The sequence below is a fragment of the Lipotes vexillifer genome, unplaced genomic scaffold, assembly GCF_000442215.2.
Source record: "Lipotes vexillifer unplaced genomic scaffold, Lipotes_vexillifer_v1.1 scaffold335, whole genome shotgun sequence".
Lineage (NCBI taxonomy): Eukaryota > Metazoa > Chordata > Mammalia > Artiodactyla > Lipotidae > Lipotes > Lipotes vexillifer.
Window position 1 is genome coordinate 997436 of NW_006781329.1, and position 19509 is coordinate 1016944.

The following is a 19509-nucleotide window of genomic DNA, read 5'->3' on the forward strand; positions in this document are numbered from 1 at the left end:
GAAAGATTTCTTACAGAAGTCACACAGATCACAAGTCATAACAAAAAAGATGGTTAAAGTTAATTACATTGAATTTTTAAATGTCTAGACACTGAAAGATACCATAGATGAAGTGAAGACTGATAAGGAGAGGAAAAATGGAATGCATGTAATCATCAACACTGTCCATAATATATAAAGAGCTTCTACAGTAATCAATAAAGGAATGAACTGACCAGAGGGCAGACAGCAGAAGCAAGAAGAACTACAATCCTGCAGCCTGTGGAACAAAAACCACATTCACAGAAAGATAGACAAGATGAAAAGGCAGAGGGCTATGTACCAGATGAAGGAACAAGATAAAACCCCAGAAAAACAACTAAATGAAGTGGAGATAGGCAACCTTCCAGAAAAAGAATTCAGAATAATGATAGTGAAGATCAAGGACCTCAGAAAAAGAATGGAGGCAAAGATCGAGAAGATGCAAGAAATGTTTAACAAAGACCTAGAAGAATTAAAGAACAAACAAACAGAGAAGAACAATACAATAACTGAAATGAAAACTACACTAGAAGTAATCAATAGCAGAATAACTGAGGCAGAAGAACGGATAAGTGACCTGGAAGACAGAATGGTGGAATTCACTGCTGCGGAACACAATAAAGAAAAAGGAATGAAAAGAAATGAAGACAGCCTAAGAGACCTCTGGGACAACATTAAATGCAACAACATACGCATTATAGGGGTCCCAGAAGGGGAAGAGAGAGAGAAAAGACCAGGGAAAATATTTGAAGAGATTATTATAGTCGAAAACTTGCCTAACATGGAAAAGGAAATAGCCACCCAAGTCCAGGAAGCAGAGTCCCATACAGGATAAACCCAAGAAGAAACACACCGAGACACACAGTAATCAAATTGGCAAAAATTAAAGACAAAGAAAAATTATTGAAAGCAGCAAGGGAAAAACAACAAATAATATACAAGGGAACTCCCATAAGGTTAACAGCTGATTTCTCAGCAGAAACTGTTCGTGCAAGAAGGGAGTGGCACAATATATTTAAACTGATGAAAGGGAAGAACCTACAATCAAGATTACTCTAGCCAGCAACGATGTCATTCAGATGTGATGGAGAAATCAAAAGCTTTACAACAAGCAAAAGCTGAGAGAATTCAGCACCACCAAATCAGCCCTACAGCAAATGCTAAAGGAACTTCCCTAAGTGGGAAACACAAGAGAAGAAAAGTACCTACAGAAACAAACCCAAAACAATTAAGAAAATGGTCAAAGGAACGTACATATCGATAATTACCTTAAATGTGAATGGATTAAATACTCCAACCAAAAGACACAGGCTTGCTGAATGTATACAAAAACAAGACCCATCTATATGCTGTGACTGAAAGTGAGGGGATGGAAAAAGATATTCCATGCAGATGGAAATCAAAAGAAAGCTGGAGTAGCAATACTTGTATCAGATAAAATAGACTTTAAAATAAAGAATGTTACAAGAGACAAGGAAGGACACTACATAATGATCAAGGGATCAATCCAAGAAGAAGATATAAGAATTATAAATATATATGCACCCAACATAGGAGCACATCAATACATAAGGCAACTGCTAACAGCTATAAAAGAGGAAATCAACAGTAACACAATAATAGTGGGCGACTTTAACACCTCAGTTACACCAATGGACAGATCATCCAAAATAAAAATAAATAAGGAAACAGAAGCTTTAAATGACACAGTAGACCAGATAGACTTAATTGATATTTATAGAACATTTCATCCCAAAACAGCAGATTACACTTTCTTCTCAAATATGCATGGAACATTCTCCAGGATAGATCACATCTTGGGTGACAAATCAACCCTCAGTAATTTTCAGAAAATTGAAATCATATGAAGAATCTTTTCAGACCACAGCGCTATGAAATTAGAAATCAATTACAGGGGAAAAAAACCATAAAAAACCCACAAACACATGGAGGCTAAGCACTAAGTTACTGAGTAACTAAGAGATCACTGAAGAAATAAAAGAGGAGGTTAAACAATACCTAGCGATGAATGACAATGAAAACATGATGATCCAAAACCTATGGGATGCAGCAAAAGCAGTTCTAAGAGGGAATTTTATAGCTATGTAAGCCTACCTCAAGAAACAAGCAATGTCTCAAATAAACAATCTAACCTTACACCTAAAGGAACTAGATAAAGAAGAACAAAAAAAAAAAACAAAAGTTAGCAGAAGGAAAGAAAGATCAGAGCAGAAATCAGTGAAATAGAAACAAAGAACAGTAGCAAAGATCAATAAAACTAAAAGCTGGTTCTTTGAGAAGGTAAACAAAATTGATAAACCGTTAGCCAGACTCATCAAGAAAAAGAGAGAGAAGACTCAAATCAATAAATTATAAATGAAAAAGGAGAAGTAACAAGTGACACTGCAGAAATACAAAGGATCATGAGAGACTACTACCAGCAACTATATGCCAATAAAATGGACAACCTGGAAGAAATGGACAAATTCTTCGAAAGGTATAACCTTCCAAGACTGAACCAGGAAGAAATACAAAATATGAACAGACCAATCACAAGTAATGAAATTGAAACAGTGATTAAAAGTCTTCTAACAAGCAAAAGTCCAGGACCAGATGGCTTCACAGGTGAATTCTATCAAACATTTAGAGAAGAGCTAACACCCGTCATTCTGAAACTCTTCCAAAAAATGGCGAAGGAACACTCCCAAACTCATTATATGAGGCCACTATCACCCTGATACCAAAACCAGAGAAAGATACTACAAAAGAAGAAAATTACAGACCAATATCACTGATGAATATAGATGCAAAAATCCTCAACAAAATACTACCAAACAGAATCCAACAACACATTTAAAGGATCATACACCATGATCAAGTGGGACTTATCCCAGGGATGCAAGGATTCTTCAATATACGCAAATCAATCAATGTGATACACCATATTAACAAATTGGTGAATAAAAACCATATGATCATCTCAATAGATGCAGAAAAAGCTTTTGACAGAATTCAACACCTATTTATTATAAAAAACTCTCCAGAAAGTGGGCGTAGAGGGAACCTACCTCAACATAATAAATGCCGTATATGACAAAACCACAGCAAACATCATTCTCAATGGTGGAAAACTGAAAGCATTTCCTCTAAGATCAGGAACAAGGCAAGGATGTCCACTCTCGCCACTATTATTCAACATAAATTTGGAAGCTTTAGCCACAGCAATCAGAGAAAAAAAAGAAATAAAAGGAATACAAATTGGAAAAGAAGTAAAAGTGTCACTGCTTGCAGATGACATGATACTACACATAGAGAATCCTAAAGATTCCGCCAGAAAACTACTAGAGCTAATCAATGAAGTTGGTAAAGTTGCAAGATACAAAATTAATGCACAGAAATCTCTTGCATTCCTGTACACTAATGATGAAAAATCTGAAGGAGAAGTTAAGGAAGCACTCCCATTTACCATTGCAACAGAAAAAATAAAATACCTAGGAATAAACCTACCTGGGGAGACAAAAGACCTGTATGCAGAGAACTATAAAACACTGATGAAAGAAATTAAAGATGATACCAACAGATGGAGTGATATACCATGTTCTTGGATCGGAGGAATCAGTATTGTGAAATTGACTGTACTAACCAAAGCAATCTACAAATTCAATGCAATCCCTATCAAATTACCAGTGGCATTTTTTACAGAACTAGAACAAAAAATCTTAAAATTTGTATGGAGACACAACAGACCCTGAATAGCCAAAGCAGTCTTGAGGGCACAAAACAGAGCTGGAGGAATCAGACTCCCTGTGTTCAGACTATACTACCAAGCTACAGTAATCAAGACAATATGGTACTGGCACAAAAACAGAAACATAGATCAATGGAACAAGATAGAAAGCCCAGAGATAAACCCACGCACCTATTGTCAACAAATCTATGACAAAGGAGTCAAAGATATACAGTGGAGAAAAGGGAGTCTTTTCAATAAGTGGTGCTGGGAAAACTGGACAGCTACATGTAAAAGAATGAAATTAGAGCACTCCCTAACACCATACACAAAAATAAACTCAAAATGTATTAGAGACCTAAATGTAAGATCAGACACTATAAAACTCTTAGAGGAAAACATAGGAAGAACACTCTTTGACATAAATCACAGCAAGATCTTTTTTGATCCACCTCCTAGAGTAATGGAAATAAAAACAAAAATAAACAAATGGGACCTAATGAAACTTCAAAGCTTTTGCACAGCAAAGGAAACCATAAACAAGGCAAAAAGACAACCCTCATAATGGGAGAAAATATTTGCAAATAAATCAGCAAACGATTAATCTCCAAAATATATAAACAGCTCAATAGTAAAAAAAAAAAAAACAAACAACCCAATCCAAAAATGGGCAGAAGACCTAAATAGACATTTCTCCAAAGAAGACATACAGATGGCCAAGAAGCACATGAAAATCTGCTCAACATCACTAATTATTAGAGAAATGCAAATCAAAACTACAATCAGGTATCACCTCACCCTAGTTAGAATAGGCATCATCAGAAAAATCTACAAACAACAAATGCTGGAGAAGGTGTGGAGAAAAGGGAACCCTCTTACAAGGTTGGTGGGAATGTAAATTGATACAGCCACTATGGAGAACAGTGTGGAGGTTCCTTAAAAACTAAAACTAGAACTACCGTATGATCCAGCAGTCCCACTACTGGGCATATACCCAGAGAAAACCATAATTCAAAAAGACACATGCACCCCAATGTGCATTGCAGCACTGTTTACAATAGCCAGGTCATGGAAGCAACCGAAATGCCCCTCGACAGATGAATGGATAAAGAGGATGTGATATATATATCCAATGGAATATTACTCAGCCATAAAAAGGAACGAAATTGGGTCATTTGTTGAGATGTGGATGGATCTAGAGACTGTCATACAGAGTGAAGTAAGTCAGAAAGAGAAAAACAAATATTGTATATTAATACATATATGTGGAACCTAGAAAAATGGTACAGATGAACTGGTTTGCAGGGCAAAAGTTGAGGCACAAATGTAGAGAACAAATGTATGGACACCAAGGGGGGAAAACCGCGGTGGGGTGAGGATGGTGGTGTGCTGAATTGAGTGATTGGGATTGTCATGTATACACTGATGTGTATAAAATTGATGACTAATAAGAACCTGCAATATAAAAAAATTAAAAATTAAAAAATTAAAAAAAGAAAAGACCACCTGAGGTCAGATTAAAGGAGTGCAGGCCCTGCATACACCCTGATCCTTATCAGCAACCCTGGCCTTGACCCATTGTTATAAAACTCCTCACTAAACCCTCCCAGGTTGGGACCCACAGTTTTCAAGGGCAGGAGTCTGCTGTCTCCCCCTTTGCCTGGCAAAGCAATAAAGCTGTTCTTTTCTACTTCACCCAAAACTCTGTCTCTGAGATACAATTCAGCACCAGTGCACAGAGCCCGAGTTTTTGCATCCCGACCATTAAAAAACTAATAATAATGAAAAATAAAGGAAAGAACCAAGAATATGAGTGCAAGCAATCCACCAGTGTAGAATCCCACATGACATAAATTGCAAAGATATTTAACCTCTCCAGTAATTAGGGAAATGGTACAATTTAAACTTTACAGTTAAACCCTTTTTTCTGCCAATCTGGTGGGTGTCAAAAGTTTATGTCTGGGGCTTCCCTGGTGGTGAAGTGGTTGAGAGTCCGCCTGCTGATGCAGGGGACACAGGTTCGTGCCCCAGTCTGGGAGGATCCCACCTACCGCGGAGTGGCTGGGCCCTTGAGCCATCGCCGTTGAGCCTGCACATCTGGAGCCTGTGTTCCGCAACGGGAGAGGCCACAACAGTGAGAGGCCCGCGTACTGCAACAACAACAACAACAACAACAAAAGTTTATGTCTGATGATATGGTGACTATTACGTTTATTGCTGCTAGTAATATAAATATGTATAGATACTTTGGAGAGCAATATGGAAAAGTAGGTATCTAGAGAGACTCAAATACACAAGAAGGCATGTACAAGATTGTTTATTGCAGCCTTGTTTATAATCCCTCCCCCAAAATGACAGATACTCATCAATAAGGGAAAGAATAATTAAATTGTGCATATATACAAAGGAATATAACAGAAAAAAAAACCACAGTTGACATCTGGACATAGATGAATTCTCATGAAAGATGTCTAGTGAAGAAAGAGTAGCATTAAGTACAATATGGTATTTATATAAAACTTGAAAATTACTCTGTATTGTCTAGGAATACAAAGATATGTAGTAGAAGGATGAAGACTTGCATGATTTTTTTGCATGGAGAAGAGTAGAGAGTCCAACCAGGGCAAGAGACAGGAGCTTCAACTCTGTAAGTTTATATTTTGCAAGCTGAGAAAGTGGTCATGGATATTTATTATATTATTCTTTTGCCTTTTTATATGTCAAAAATATTTTATAATAAAAGGAAAAAGAAAAGGTAAGAGAAAGGGAAGGAGCTACTGGGTAACTGGATCCCTCCCAGTATGGGGAATGAAGGACAAGGATTACCAAACTTTTTGTTCAGTTAAGGACCCTGGGCCCTGGTTAAAAAAGGGATAGAGTTCAAGGCAATAGAAATTAAAGGAAAAATAAACAAATGGGACCTAATCAAACTTACAGGCTTTTGTACAGCAAAGGAAACCATAAACAAAGCAAAAAGACAACCTAAGGACTGGGAGAAAATATTTGCAAATGATGTGACGGACAAGGGCTTAATTTCCAAAATATACAAACAGATCATACAACTTAATAATAACAACAATTAAAAACCCAATCGAAAAATAGGCAGTAGAGCTAAATAAATACTTCTCCAAAGAAGGCATACAGATGGTAACGGGCACGTGAAAAGATGTTCAACATCGCTAATTATTAGAGAAATGCAAATCAAAACTACAGTGAGGTACCATCTCACACTGGTCAGAATGGCCATCATTAAAAAGTCTACAAATAACAAATGCTGGAGAGAGTGTGGAATGTAAATTTGTGCAACAACTATGTTGGTGGGAATGTGAATTCGTGCAGCTGCTATGGAAAACAGTATGGAGGTTCTTCAAAAAACTAAAAATAGATTTGCCATATGATCCAGTAATCCCACTCCTGGGCATATATTTGCACAAACCTGTAATTCAAAAAGATACATGCAACCGTATGTTCATAGCAGCACTATTCACAATAGCCAAGACATGGAAACACCCTAAATGTCCATCGATAGATGAATGGATAATGAAGATGTGGTACATATATACAGTGGAATAGTACTCGGCCATTAAAAAAAGAATGAAATAATGCCATTTGCAACAACATGGATGGACCTAGAGATCATCATACTAACTGACATAAGTCAGAGAAAGACAAATACCATATACTATCAATTATATGTGGAATCTAAAATATGACACAAATGAACTTATCTATGAAGCAGAAACAGACTCACAGACATAGAGAATAGACTTGTGGCTGCCAAGGGTGAGAGTGGGGTGGTGGAGGGATGGATTGGCAGTATGGGATTAGCAGATGCAAAATATAGGTAGAATGGATAAACAAGGTCCCACTGTATAGCACAGGGAACTATATTCAATATCCTGTGATAAACCATAGTGAAAAAGAGTGTATATATATGTATAAGTGAATCACTTTGCTATACAGTAGAAATTAACACAACATTGTAAATCAACTATGCTTCAATAAAATAATTTTTTTTAAAAGGAGTTTCTAGTGTTAATGTCCCAAATATTACATGGCATATACTTAAACTAAGAAATTACTCATTGTTTACCTGGAATTCAAATTTAATGAGATGTCATGCATTTTTACCTGCTCTCACCCTATTTATATGACTAAATTTAAATGCTGAGTCAATTATATTTCAATGAAAAATAATTTTTTAAAAAATTAAGTAAAATTTAGATGTTAGGAAAGTTACAAATAAATCTTCAAATGCAGAAGTTTTTGTTAGTCGTTGGACAGAGAACTTGCTACGTGGAGGCAACTTGTCCTTGCTTTCAAGGAGAGTTGTTTCTTGGTATAATTTTGTTTTTGTTTTTTTCTTTTTAATACAATTGAATATAAAGTAGCTCACCTCTATCACTTAAGACTAACCTGGATTGGTCGATTGGGTGGTAAGGAAGTTTTTACAAGTCACACTTCTGCCTTTTTGGTTTGGTTTAGTCTGGGGCTTTAAATAGTAGTCTTACTTATTTTTGGTGTCTTCTCCTCACCCTACTCCTTTTAAAATATATTTCTTTTGAGGAGTTGTAAACAAACAAGATATGCAAATGGAAAGGGGTAGAGAGAGCAGCAAGAATTTTTTAATGCTTTACATTTATACAGTTACATGACATGTGAACTGAAATACTGTATTTTAATAGAGCTAAATATGAGAATACCTTTCCCAGGCATTACTATTTACTCTTTCATAACTCTCTGAATTAAGAAGTTTTGTTCAGTAATATCTCCAAAGTGCCTAAGTAAATATGCAGTTGTTTTTCTGATCTGCATTTCCTTAGATGCTTGCTTTAAATCGTGTAACACCATCACACCCATTTATGACTGCAGCAGATCTGATGGAGGCAAACCAGCTGTGTAGCATGGACTCTAAAGCAAATATTGTACATGGTGAGAAACCTGCTTAATTAGTTTTTTTAATGTTTGAGTTTGTATAATATGATTTTCAAAATTATAATTAACATTGGGTATAGTATTTTATATACAGAATACTTTTATATCCATATGTCCTTTAACTCAGCCCTTTAAAAGGTATTGTTCCTCCCATTTAAAGTGAAAGAAACTTGAGGCACTGCCTCCCTTGCTACATTGTAAATCCAGCTGAGACTGTATTGCAGGCATTCTCATTACACCAAGTACTAATGAAGAGCACTGGCTTTTAGCCATTTGGGGTTCACTATCCCTTTTGAGAATCTAATGAACCTTCTCCTCTCCAGGAAAAAAAAATTAGATATAATTTCCAGGGGATTAGAGATTCTGAATAATAGAGGGCCCTGTGTAATTTTGAAGTTACATCATAATTGCAGCTCTGGTTTATGTGGTTAAGTGTTAGATACTATTGTCTCGAATCCTTGTACCATCTCTGAAAGTTTAGGAAGATCCTATTTTACATATATGAAAACTGAGCTCCGGGAGGTTGAGTAACTTTCTTAAGATTATTCAGATAATAGTGACTGAAACACATTTGAACCTAGAGGGGTGTCTTGACCTCCCTCCACCCCTCAAAACCATAATCTTTCACTTTTTCTATTTGAAGGAAAGTTATTTCAGTCTTATGTATCAGTAAATAAACTATACCTCATAGTTTGTTCCCCTTTTATTATAGGTCTGTCAGTCTTGGAAATCTGTCTTATCATAGCAATGAAACATTTAAATGACATCTATGAAGAGGAGCCCTTTAATTTTCAAATGGTTTATAATGGTGAGATGAGACATTGGTATTTTCTAACACTACTACCCCCACTGCTTATTTGAAGCTACTAATGCTGTCATTGCTTTCTGTCCAGAGTTTCAGAAGTTTGTTCAAAGGAAGGCCCATTCTGTTTATAATTTTGAGAAACCTGTTGTCATGAAGGTAAGATTTTTAATTTTTAAAGGTTTATTTTTACATCTGATTTGATTGTATATATCGTAGTTGCACTTTCACTAATTTTGAAACATTAAGTGTTATCATAGGAATTTTATTCAAAACAGACCAAAAAAAAATCAATCTAAAAATGAAATGTTTGAATCATTCTGAAGAATGCAGCCAGTTTTTTTTACAGTTTTGGGAGTATACTGCCCTCTACTGTCTCTTCCTAGAACTGGCATCGTGCAAAGGATCTACTCAGTTACAGCCATAACCCTATCCCTTTATACCTCTAAGGTTGGCTTTATAATCTCAGCAGTAAAAAGAGACCAAATGAGTCATTAAGAAAACAAAAAAGAATCTCATTGGCTGGTGAGGGTATACAGAGAAAGTTTTGTTAGGGGTGAGGCATGAGTTTTAAAACTTGAGGAACTTTATTCTAGCATACCATTGTCCACCAGAAATATGAGCCACATAATGTAATTTTAGATTTTCTAGTAGCAACCAAAAAGTAAAAAAAGGTAAAATTAACTTGGACAGTAAATTTTATTTACTGTACCAAAATCTTTTGATCTATAGTCAATATAGAAAATTATTAATGAAGTTTTTAATTTTCTTTTGTGTTAAATCTTTGAAATTCTGTGTGTTTACATTTAAAGCACATCTTATTAATTCACTGACTATTCATTGGAAATAATTGCTCTTTAGATTCCTTCAATTATTTTTTTTTAGATTCCTTAAATTATTTAGCTGAAGTAGATTTACATTATGAAATTGTTTCAAACATACAAATTTTCTAAGTGTTGGTTTTTTAGTTAAACTTAATAAAAATTAAATAAAATTAAAAATAGAGTCCCACATTTCAAATGCTCAAGAGCCCCATGTAGCTAGTGGTTACCTATTGGACAGCACAGCTCTAGAGGACTTTATGGGAAGAAACACCTTTTTTGATTTTTTTTTAAGCAGTGGACCCATAACGTCTTTAGCATCCTTTATAAGGGATTAGTAGTCAATTTTATTTCTTACAGCAACCAAAAAATGTGAGATCAGGGCATTACCATTTCTTCAAAACAATAGGAAAAGTATTTAGAATACTGGAGGTTGGTTTTTTCCTCCCTTCCTAATGTCCATATTTGTCTGATAGTCATAGCTTGTGGGAGTTGTATGAGTGGAAAGGTGTAGCTGAACACTTAAATTTTTATGAGTAATTTGAAGCTGCTCATTTCTACCTTTTAATTAAATAAGAAAGTATTTTGCTACCTAGAAATATTTTAAATCTCCTCAGTTTTATTCAGCCAGTACCTGCAGCCTCTAGTATTTTCTCATTTTCAGAAATTAATGGTGTCTGAACTGCTTCTCTTTTCATCAGAAGAATTTTTATAGTACATAAAGAATATATTCCAAGAGTATTTTTCACAATGAGGCTTAAGAATAGAAAGCTCATAATCTATTTCAGTGTATCAGTATTTAATGGTTAGTAGGTCATGATTTAATGGGTTTTCTTTTATACATTAATAAAATGCCTAAAACAACAAACATGGTTAGAAAAGACATAATACATGAATGTTAGAGGTAAGAGGAAGCAGACAGTAAAGAGCCCTGTTAAGGTGGGGAAGATGAAAGAAAGGGACTTTCTGACAGGTTGTAGTGGTCTCTGTCAGCCTTCTTAGGGAAACAGGAGCCTGTCTTCTCCATACCTGTACCACTCTGCTGAATCATTTATTTATAGGGTTAGCTGAACAGGTGTACTCCTACGGGTCTTTCGTGCCTCCCTCTCTTTTTACAGCTGTATTAAACTTTTACACAGCAAAGTCTTACAAAGGTAGAAACAAAATGTAAAGGCGAATTTGAGTAACCTAGGCAATTAGTCAAAAAGTACTGGTCGTATCAGATCTTAGGTTTTTATAGAGAACTGGAAATTGTTAACTTAAGTACTAGGAGGAGGTATGATATAGAATGAGGTTAGGAACAAAAACCACGTTGTACAAACTGAATTAAGTTTGCCCTGTTTATATTCAGTGATGCAGGGACAGATAACTGTATATAGACACTGCCTCGTGTGATGTGTGAAGTTTTTATGAGGTTGATGAGAGTTGTTTTTGAACTTTACTGCTATTAAGTTTTGTTTCCTGGTACTCTATTCCACAACTGACCAAAATCCTAACTGTTCTCTGAGTTAATGTTGTTTACTTTACTTCCCCTATTCAACCTAAACTATTTCTTTCATCTTTCAGGCCTTTGAACATTTACAACAATTAGAATTAATAAGGCCCATGGAAAGAACATCAGTAAATGCACAGAGGGAGTACCAGCTGATGAAACTACTTTTGGATAATACGCAAATTATGAATGCTTTGCAAAAATACCCTAACTGTCCTACAGATGTTAGGCAGTGGGCAACATCCTCCCTAAGCTGGTTATGAATATAACCATGGCTTCAGTTGTGGAGTTTCAGGCATACTTCTCTAAAGAATGTTGTCCTTCAACAAGATATGTTATTACATTTTCTTATATTTATAAAAATGTATTTTTGTATTTATGGGAGATTGTTACACATGTAGCATCATGGCTGTGCCTTGCCTTTGAATCACGGCACATGAGCAGTTACATGATTTATAATTCCAGTAATTTAGATTATGTTGTAGGTAGTTCAAAAAAATAAATATCACTATTTTAGGGATTGAATCATATGCTTATTTAACACTTGTGAAGTATTTATGTGGTACATTTGAAGAGTTCATTTCAACCCAGCAGCCAGATGTTTTTTACCAACCTTAAACAAAGCAGTAAAGAAACAATGGTAAGAGTTGAGGTGTAATGAGTAATCTTTTGGTCCTTTGGGAGGTGCTGCAGTTTTTCTGTATTCATGGAAATTTGGGATTCTGTCCCAGACCCAGGTCTTCTAGTTCAGGAGACTGATCAGTTTGGCTAGAAGATGGTTTATATGGGAGAAAAAAGCAAAAGGTTTGAACATTTTCTTCCAGGCTTCTTATAATATGGTACTCATACCATCTACAGAAGAATCTTTTGTAGCATGTTTTAAAATGCAGATTCTGGTGCCTGTTCTAAGGACTAGCATTTGTCTTTCTGACACAGGCAGTTTAGGGGATCCTGTGAACCCACCCCCACAGGTAATGGAAAGTGTATAACGGTGCTGACTAAACCTGCTTGTATCAAAATGTGGAGCAGGGAGGAATGTGGGAATGGCAAAGCATCAGGAATCCGTGAACTAATGCTGGTATACGTTTAAAATGAAATTTAGTAAGCATTCGTTACGTGTTAGTGACTTCATTCATTTAAAAATATTTGATTGTCTATTATTTTCATGGAAGGTTTACTAAAGACAGACTCCCTATCCTTGTGCAGTTTGTAATCCTTTTAACTGTCAAAGACCTTATGATATTTAGTTACTGTTGTTTACAGGTGAGAAAACTAACACAGTAGTGGCCCTGTCCAGAGGATTGGGAGACCCTGGAATTCAACTCATTTCGTTGACACCACAACTCAGTAATGCGTTCCTTACCATGTATTTTTAAAAGTATACTCTAAAAAACTATTTACGTGGTTTTTAAGAAGTATTGCATTTAGAATGGAATATGAGACTTCTGTGCATAAAAATAGCTCTTTAGTAGTTGCAACCTGTTCTTTGCATACCGGCATTCTAAGTTTTCAGATCACTGTCATTTACTTTTCAGCAGTGTATTATGAAAGCTAAGGCTTGCACCCTGGTTCTATGCAATAGTCTACAGATTTTTAGGGGATATTTTGCAAAAATACTTCCCATGGTGGCATCATTATTACCAGAAGCAAGGATTTTGCACTTGAGCTAAGATTGTCCCTTTAAAAATTCTTCTCATCTGTTTAGAGAAGTACCCTCTGCTTAAAGGCACTGACCATAAAAGCACCCAAAGAACTGGCTTGAAGATTGCAAATTTTTATCAGCTTAAGATGCCACTAAAAGTTTGAGAGCCCTCACCTGCCTTACAGAAAATCCATCAATATCAGTGAAAGAGCTATGAAACACACTAGAAAAAATAGGTTAGCAGAAGTCATACAAATGAAGCATGTGCCTACATTTCAAGGGCATTTTTTTCAGAGGAATGTTGATGTTCCCCCTTTCCATATTCCCTAATACAGAGAAGCTAAATATACTTAAAATTTTTTAAACTAACTTCATCTCTTAAATTGCTTAAACCATCATGAATAAAATAAAAACCAAATCTGAAAAAGCCCTAGTAAAAAGCTTTTGAGAATAATGTAAACAAATATGGCTTAAAGATATTTTCATTTACTAGAGGAGGAATGTAGCCTGTTAATAGCACAATCAAAAGACTGAAAACCAGGTGAGGAGGAATGTTAGCGCCATCAGTGCAGTTTTCACTCATGTGATTCCCTCCAGGTGCCCTACCAAAAACAGGATCTTATTAAGAAAAAAAGTCTTTCCAGTTTTGTGGACATGCATGTGATTGGCTCTGAGGAGTTAAGAGCTGTTGGTCCAAACTTACCACATTCATAATGCTATATATGTTGATTATATACTATTAACTGTCTAAAGAATCTGTTTTGCAGAACAACGCTGTGGAAACAGTTTTGGTCTTTCCGTAGAGATTCCTTGCAGATTCCACCATGGTTTGCATTTTCATTTGGTTTTAGAAGACAACGCAGGTTCTTTCAAACCACCATAGCCTAAGTGTTGCCCTTTCCCTCACCTTTACCAAAAAAAAAATTGAGAATCCATGGGTGTGATCTGTGACACTCAGTGTGACAAGGTAGGGCTCTTCCACCCCCACTTTCTTCGAAAGTCACAGGATAAACAAAAGAATTTGCAACACTAAAAATGTAAATGAATGCTAGCTTCCTTGGTGATCTCTCTCACCGATTACTGTAAATGAAAATACCAGAATTCTTCTGTTCAACTGGTAAACTAGTTATAGTTGGGAAGAGTAGTTTATGTCTTTGATGTCTATTGCCTAAGCCACTTTTTTTAAATCTCCGTATGAAAAGACAAGGTATCTAAGGCCATTTAGCCTCTCTTAAAACTGGCAGGACCAACATATGTAGTTTAGTGGGAATACAATCTGCTTACACAACAAAGGAGGGAAATGCCACAACTGACAAACCTCCCTTTCACCTATCCCCATTCTTGCAAATCTCAAGGTGTAAGCCTCACTGTAAATTATAAAGCTACTGTTCCCCTCTTTAAGAACGTATAACTAAAGAAAAACTTCATATGCAAATCATACCATATTTATTTTTTTATTTAACTTGGGAATGGAATGGGGATAGCATACATTTTATTTGTACAATATTTAACAATCACTTACCCAAGGTGGGGTTTTATGGGACTTTTTTTTTATTTTTTAACTTTTTGTTAAATACTTGCAGAAAAAATAGCAAGTACAATTTGACAGTAGTACAACAACCTGTGCCCAAAACACTGACAAGAAATACAGAGTAAAGCTAAAATAACTGTTTACCAATATTTTGAGAGGTAACAAATAGGATATGGGTTGAGACTGCATAAAAAATGTACTGCTGGTTGAGTATCTGAGGTAAATGATGTTCAATCAAGATGCTACTTGTATCATTTTGCCCATAAATCAGTAAATAATTTTATGCACATTATACCAAATATTCCTAAAAAGTAGTATTTTAAAAAGGTAAAAAAGAGAAACTGGAAAATATCCGTGGTGAAGCATTTTTTTAAAACAGTAATCAGTTTATTCCACTAAACTATCATCTGGCCAGGATTTTTCCCCTACCACCTGCATTTTACTTAAATGTAGCTGTTACCTAGGAGTGAGGAAAGGGGGAAGAACAGATTCTTTTTAGTTTCATGATATATGACTCATTTTTAAGTTCTAAACTTTTTTTTTTCCTGATTGTATTTTCGAAACATCACCATGAAGGATAGTGCAAGTTCATGGGACCAACAATTGTGAGGCACAGTCTCTGTTCTGGAATTCACAAGGTACCTGTAATAAACATTCAAACAAGAATCACACATCACATGCTAAAAACTTCCTAGCATCTAAAATACATACAAGAGCTGTGCAGGGCATAAACTTCGAATAAAGCCAAACACTGGTTAATCCATCAGTCCTATGGCAGTTGATCATAAAGCATTCCTTACACGGAGATCTGGGCAAGGTAGAGAGTATAAGTTAGAGCAGCAGTTCTGATGGGTGTCATAAAGGCAAAATACAAGACGAATCATAAGGAGCACCATACACATGAGGAAAAATTTACTGGGGTCTCAGTGTACCCCAAAACAAATCATTTTTTTTAGATCTTTCTTTTTTTCAGTATCCCTAAGCTCAAAGTTTTTATTAACTTGCCCACTTACACTGACTGTAAACCAAACATGAAAATGCCCTGCAAAAGAAAGTTTTAACAAGACTAGGTATCAGGACAGGTAGTCACTGGAACATTCTTATTTTACTGCTTATAAAAAGTATTTTTCTCTCAATGTAATTCTCAAAAGGATACAGGTTTTAAAATTGGTTAGCTAGAGTTTTAAGTACAATACCCAGGATTTCTAAAAAATTTTTCTAACACGAAGAGAAAACTTTATTTTGTGAATAAGTGGTCTTATAAAGTTTATCTCTAAGATTCACATAAGCCAAACATTCATCATAATATTCCCTTTTGTTTTCTTTTGATTTGATTTTTTTTTTTTTAACTTTTAAAAACAGGATTGTTCACAACAGGTAGAAATTAGTCTTCAGGAGATTAACAATTTTCATGTATGAACATTCTCATCATTTTCCCTTCTTAATTAGTTTCCAAGTGGAAGCAAAACCAAACCAAGAAATTGAGAAGCCAAGTACTTTTTGAAATAAAGGTGAACTCAACATTGAAATGGGAATTCTTAGAAATACAACAAAGCCTTGGGTACATTATGTGACCAAGAGCACAAAGTTCTGTATGGTGTGTGGCACACAGACAACAATGCTGTTACTCTTCTTTCCCTCCCTGCTTAAAGGAGTCTTGTTGACCTATGTATTATTTATAAATAATATAATTTATTATTCCCAGAGATTAAGTGCATGTTTTATGTAAAATGTAGTGTACTGTGTGGTTAAATAGCCATTTGAAGATAACACATTCACAGTGAGCTCCTGACAGTGACATGTAAAAAATTCTTTTATAAAATTAATGTATGGATTTTAAAATGACCTGACAGAAGTACATAGCATAATACTGGCTATTTGTTGGTCATCAGTAATCCAGAAATTCATGTTTTACTTTGGCCTGTAAATTTGAGAAAGAATCCAATTATATTCTAATGTAATATTGTTTTGAAAAGCACTTTGGCACCTACCTACCGTCAATTCCATTTTCTTATCAAAGATAAGGCATGAACTATCCTAAACTAATATCAGGGTTAGTTGTAAAAGCAATTCGTGGGAGGAGGCTAAGCTATGTTACCTATATCAACATTGGTTACCTCTAAATGTCATTGCATATTTTAAGTTATAAGTTTAACTTGTTATCCCTGATTTGTTTTAAAGCAGTAACATCTGAAATCTGTGCTTAAAAATTTAAATCTCTATCCTAGGATAATTCTTGACATATCACAGACATCAAATATTACTCTGACAAGATGGCACCAAGCAGAAATATAGTGATAAAAGTTACAAGTCTCAAAGAAGAGAGTGAGGAATTCTGGGTAATGACACTTCCTGAGGTGATCCTAAAACAGTGATTGATAAAGAATGTCCCACACACTGGTGAAAAGAAAGAAATACACTACAATTTTACATATATAAATAGGAAAAAAAAAATCTATTTTAAAAGAATAAAAATGAAGAGCTTTCCAGTGTTACAGCTCACTTTAAAAAATTTAAATCATGCTTTAAATTTTCAAATAGTCCCCAAGCACAGCACACCTAGAAAAATATGTAGGTAAGTATGCAACATTTTGGGAACTGGATATAAGATGAAGCTTTAAAATATGGGAGAAAGAGAGGAAAGACCATTTTTTCATTTCAAAAAACAGCACTGTTTTTTCCTTAAATCACAAGCTAGCACAAGAAAAGCTAAAACACTGCTTTACGAATGGCCACTTACTGTTGGCACTAAGCGTAGCTTACCTTTTTTCTTAAATAACAGTGAATTTGTAATACCTTGTTACAAAATGGGTCAATTTATTATTCAAATTTTGTTAGTGTTTTCAATTTTATAATTTAGCAACCGTGGAACTGAGGTATACCTTGTTGAGGGAGGTTAAAGTAATGCTTGGAAGCCTCTTTACTGTACCCCACTTAGATGACTTTGTTTATGTACACAGAACAGCAGCACACTAAACATTCACAAGCTGTGTCATATTGGCATTACAATAGTCATTTATAGAAACACAACAGCAAATGCAATAAAAACAAGTTACCCTTTTTAAAATCTGAAATGAAAAGTTTTTGATTTAAAAAAAAATAGCAGTAGTTCATTTAAGGAATTAGTGTCTTCAGACAGACATTAAGAAATCTGATGTCAGTTTTCAAACACTTGATTAGCCAGGTCCAAAAAGATCCTTGATTTGGAGAGGGCCACATTCTTCATGTACACTTCTTCAAAAGTTTCTTTTTAGAGTTTGCAACTTTTCTCTTAGTCTCATGTCCTTCATGTCTCTGCTACAGGCAATGCCATTAAGTCTCCCAGAGCCACCTTTTGAAACGAGGGTCTTCTTTCTGAGATGTCCAGGAGACATCCTACTCATTTCACACGGAAAATAAACTGTAAGCAGTTTCGTTAGCAGCTCCAGTTCAGAGTCCTGTTTCTCAGTGTGTACACATGGTGCAACTATCATAGACTAGATTCTTTGGGAGGAAAGTCAACATTTGTCACCATCGTGACCACTGTTACAATGTCCTCTGTGGTAATGATATTTGTTAGTCTTTGCATCTGAGTAATTCTTTCACCTACACATCCAGCTGATAACCTGGCTTCTGCATCGTGATCCCAACATTCTTCTATCGTTTCACAGAGCATTGCCATTCCCTAAAAAGGAAAAACACATTCAAACAAACACCACGTCAGTTTTTGTTTTCTATTAGGAAACAGACTAAAACTCTCACAAAGAAATTGCTATTTTTGTGGGTTAAACAAAGTTTCAAGATTAGCCAAGTTTGATATTTGTCAGCATTCACTTTTGAGTATCTATTATACGCAGACACATGGAAAAAAGCACTGAGAGAAATCATTGTTATTTCTGAGCATTGGGACTATCACAGCAGGTGATTTTTTTTCCCAGTATAATTGCTTTACAATGTCATGTTAGTTTCTGCTGCACAGTGAAGTGAATCAGCCATATGTATACATATATCCCCTCCCTCTTGGACCTCCCTCCCCCCGACCCAATCCTACCCATCTAGGTCTTCACAGAGCACCGTTTCTTTAATTCCAAAAATCCCTGACCATTGTTCATAAACCAGGTAATTTAAATGCTAACCTTTGAATTGGATTCAAAACCAAGGCTTTACGAAGTTTACCAATTTTTATTGTTTTCTTAATATCAGCATTTCTACCTTGCAGTTAAAGTAGGAAAAAAGGTTAGAAAGCCAACCTTAAGGATTTTCTACCTGGCTTTATCCATGTTTCTAGTTATATCTAGACCAAAATAACCAGGGCAGTTTTGTTCCACTCTTCACCTACCTAGTCTCTTAAGTTCTTAAGAACTTGAAAATCATCCAGTCCCAAATCAAAATGCAAAAACTGTCATGGAGAGAAGACTGGGCACTTCACTTTCTTAAATGACCTGGGAAGGTGGTGATCAGCAAGCCTACCCGACTATCCACAGGCTCAGAGCCAAGCACTCCTCCCCCTGGGAAGATCTCCAAACCGCGGGGGTGGGTGGGGGGGGGGGGGGCACCCA

At 35.6% G+C, this 19509-nt stretch overlaps 2 protein-coding genes across 4 annotated transcripts in view; one reads left to right on the forward strand and one right to left on the reverse strand.

Moving 5' to 3' along the window:
• Positions 1 to 12061, forward strand: part of ORC4 (origin recognition complex subunit 4) — a 47654-nt gene extending 35593 nt beyond the window's left edge. The window contains exons 10-13 of the mRNA XM_007454551.1: positions 8572 to 8680; positions 9396 to 9491; positions 9577 to 9644; positions 11873 to 12061. Of these exons, the coding sequence (XP_007454613.1) occupies positions 8572 to 8680; positions 9396 to 9491; positions 9577 to 9644; positions 11873 to 12061 (462 nt within the window). The remainder of the gene's footprint in view (positions 1 to 8571; positions 8681 to 9395; positions 9492 to 9576; positions 9645 to 11872) is intronic.
• Positions 12062 to 14875: 2814 nt separating this feature from the next.
• ACVR2A (activin A receptor type 2A) overlaps positions 14876 to 19509 on the reverse strand; it is an 88862-nt gene continuing 84228 nt past the window's right edge. For all 3 annotated transcript variants that reach the window (XM_007454553.1, XM_007454554.1, XM_007454552.1), the window contains one exon: positions 14876 to 18635. In XM_007454553.1, the coding sequence (XP_007454615.1) occupies positions 18441 to 18635 (195 nt within the window). In that variant the 3' untranslated portion in view covers positions 14876 to 18440. The remainder of the gene's footprint in view (positions 18636 to 19509) is intronic.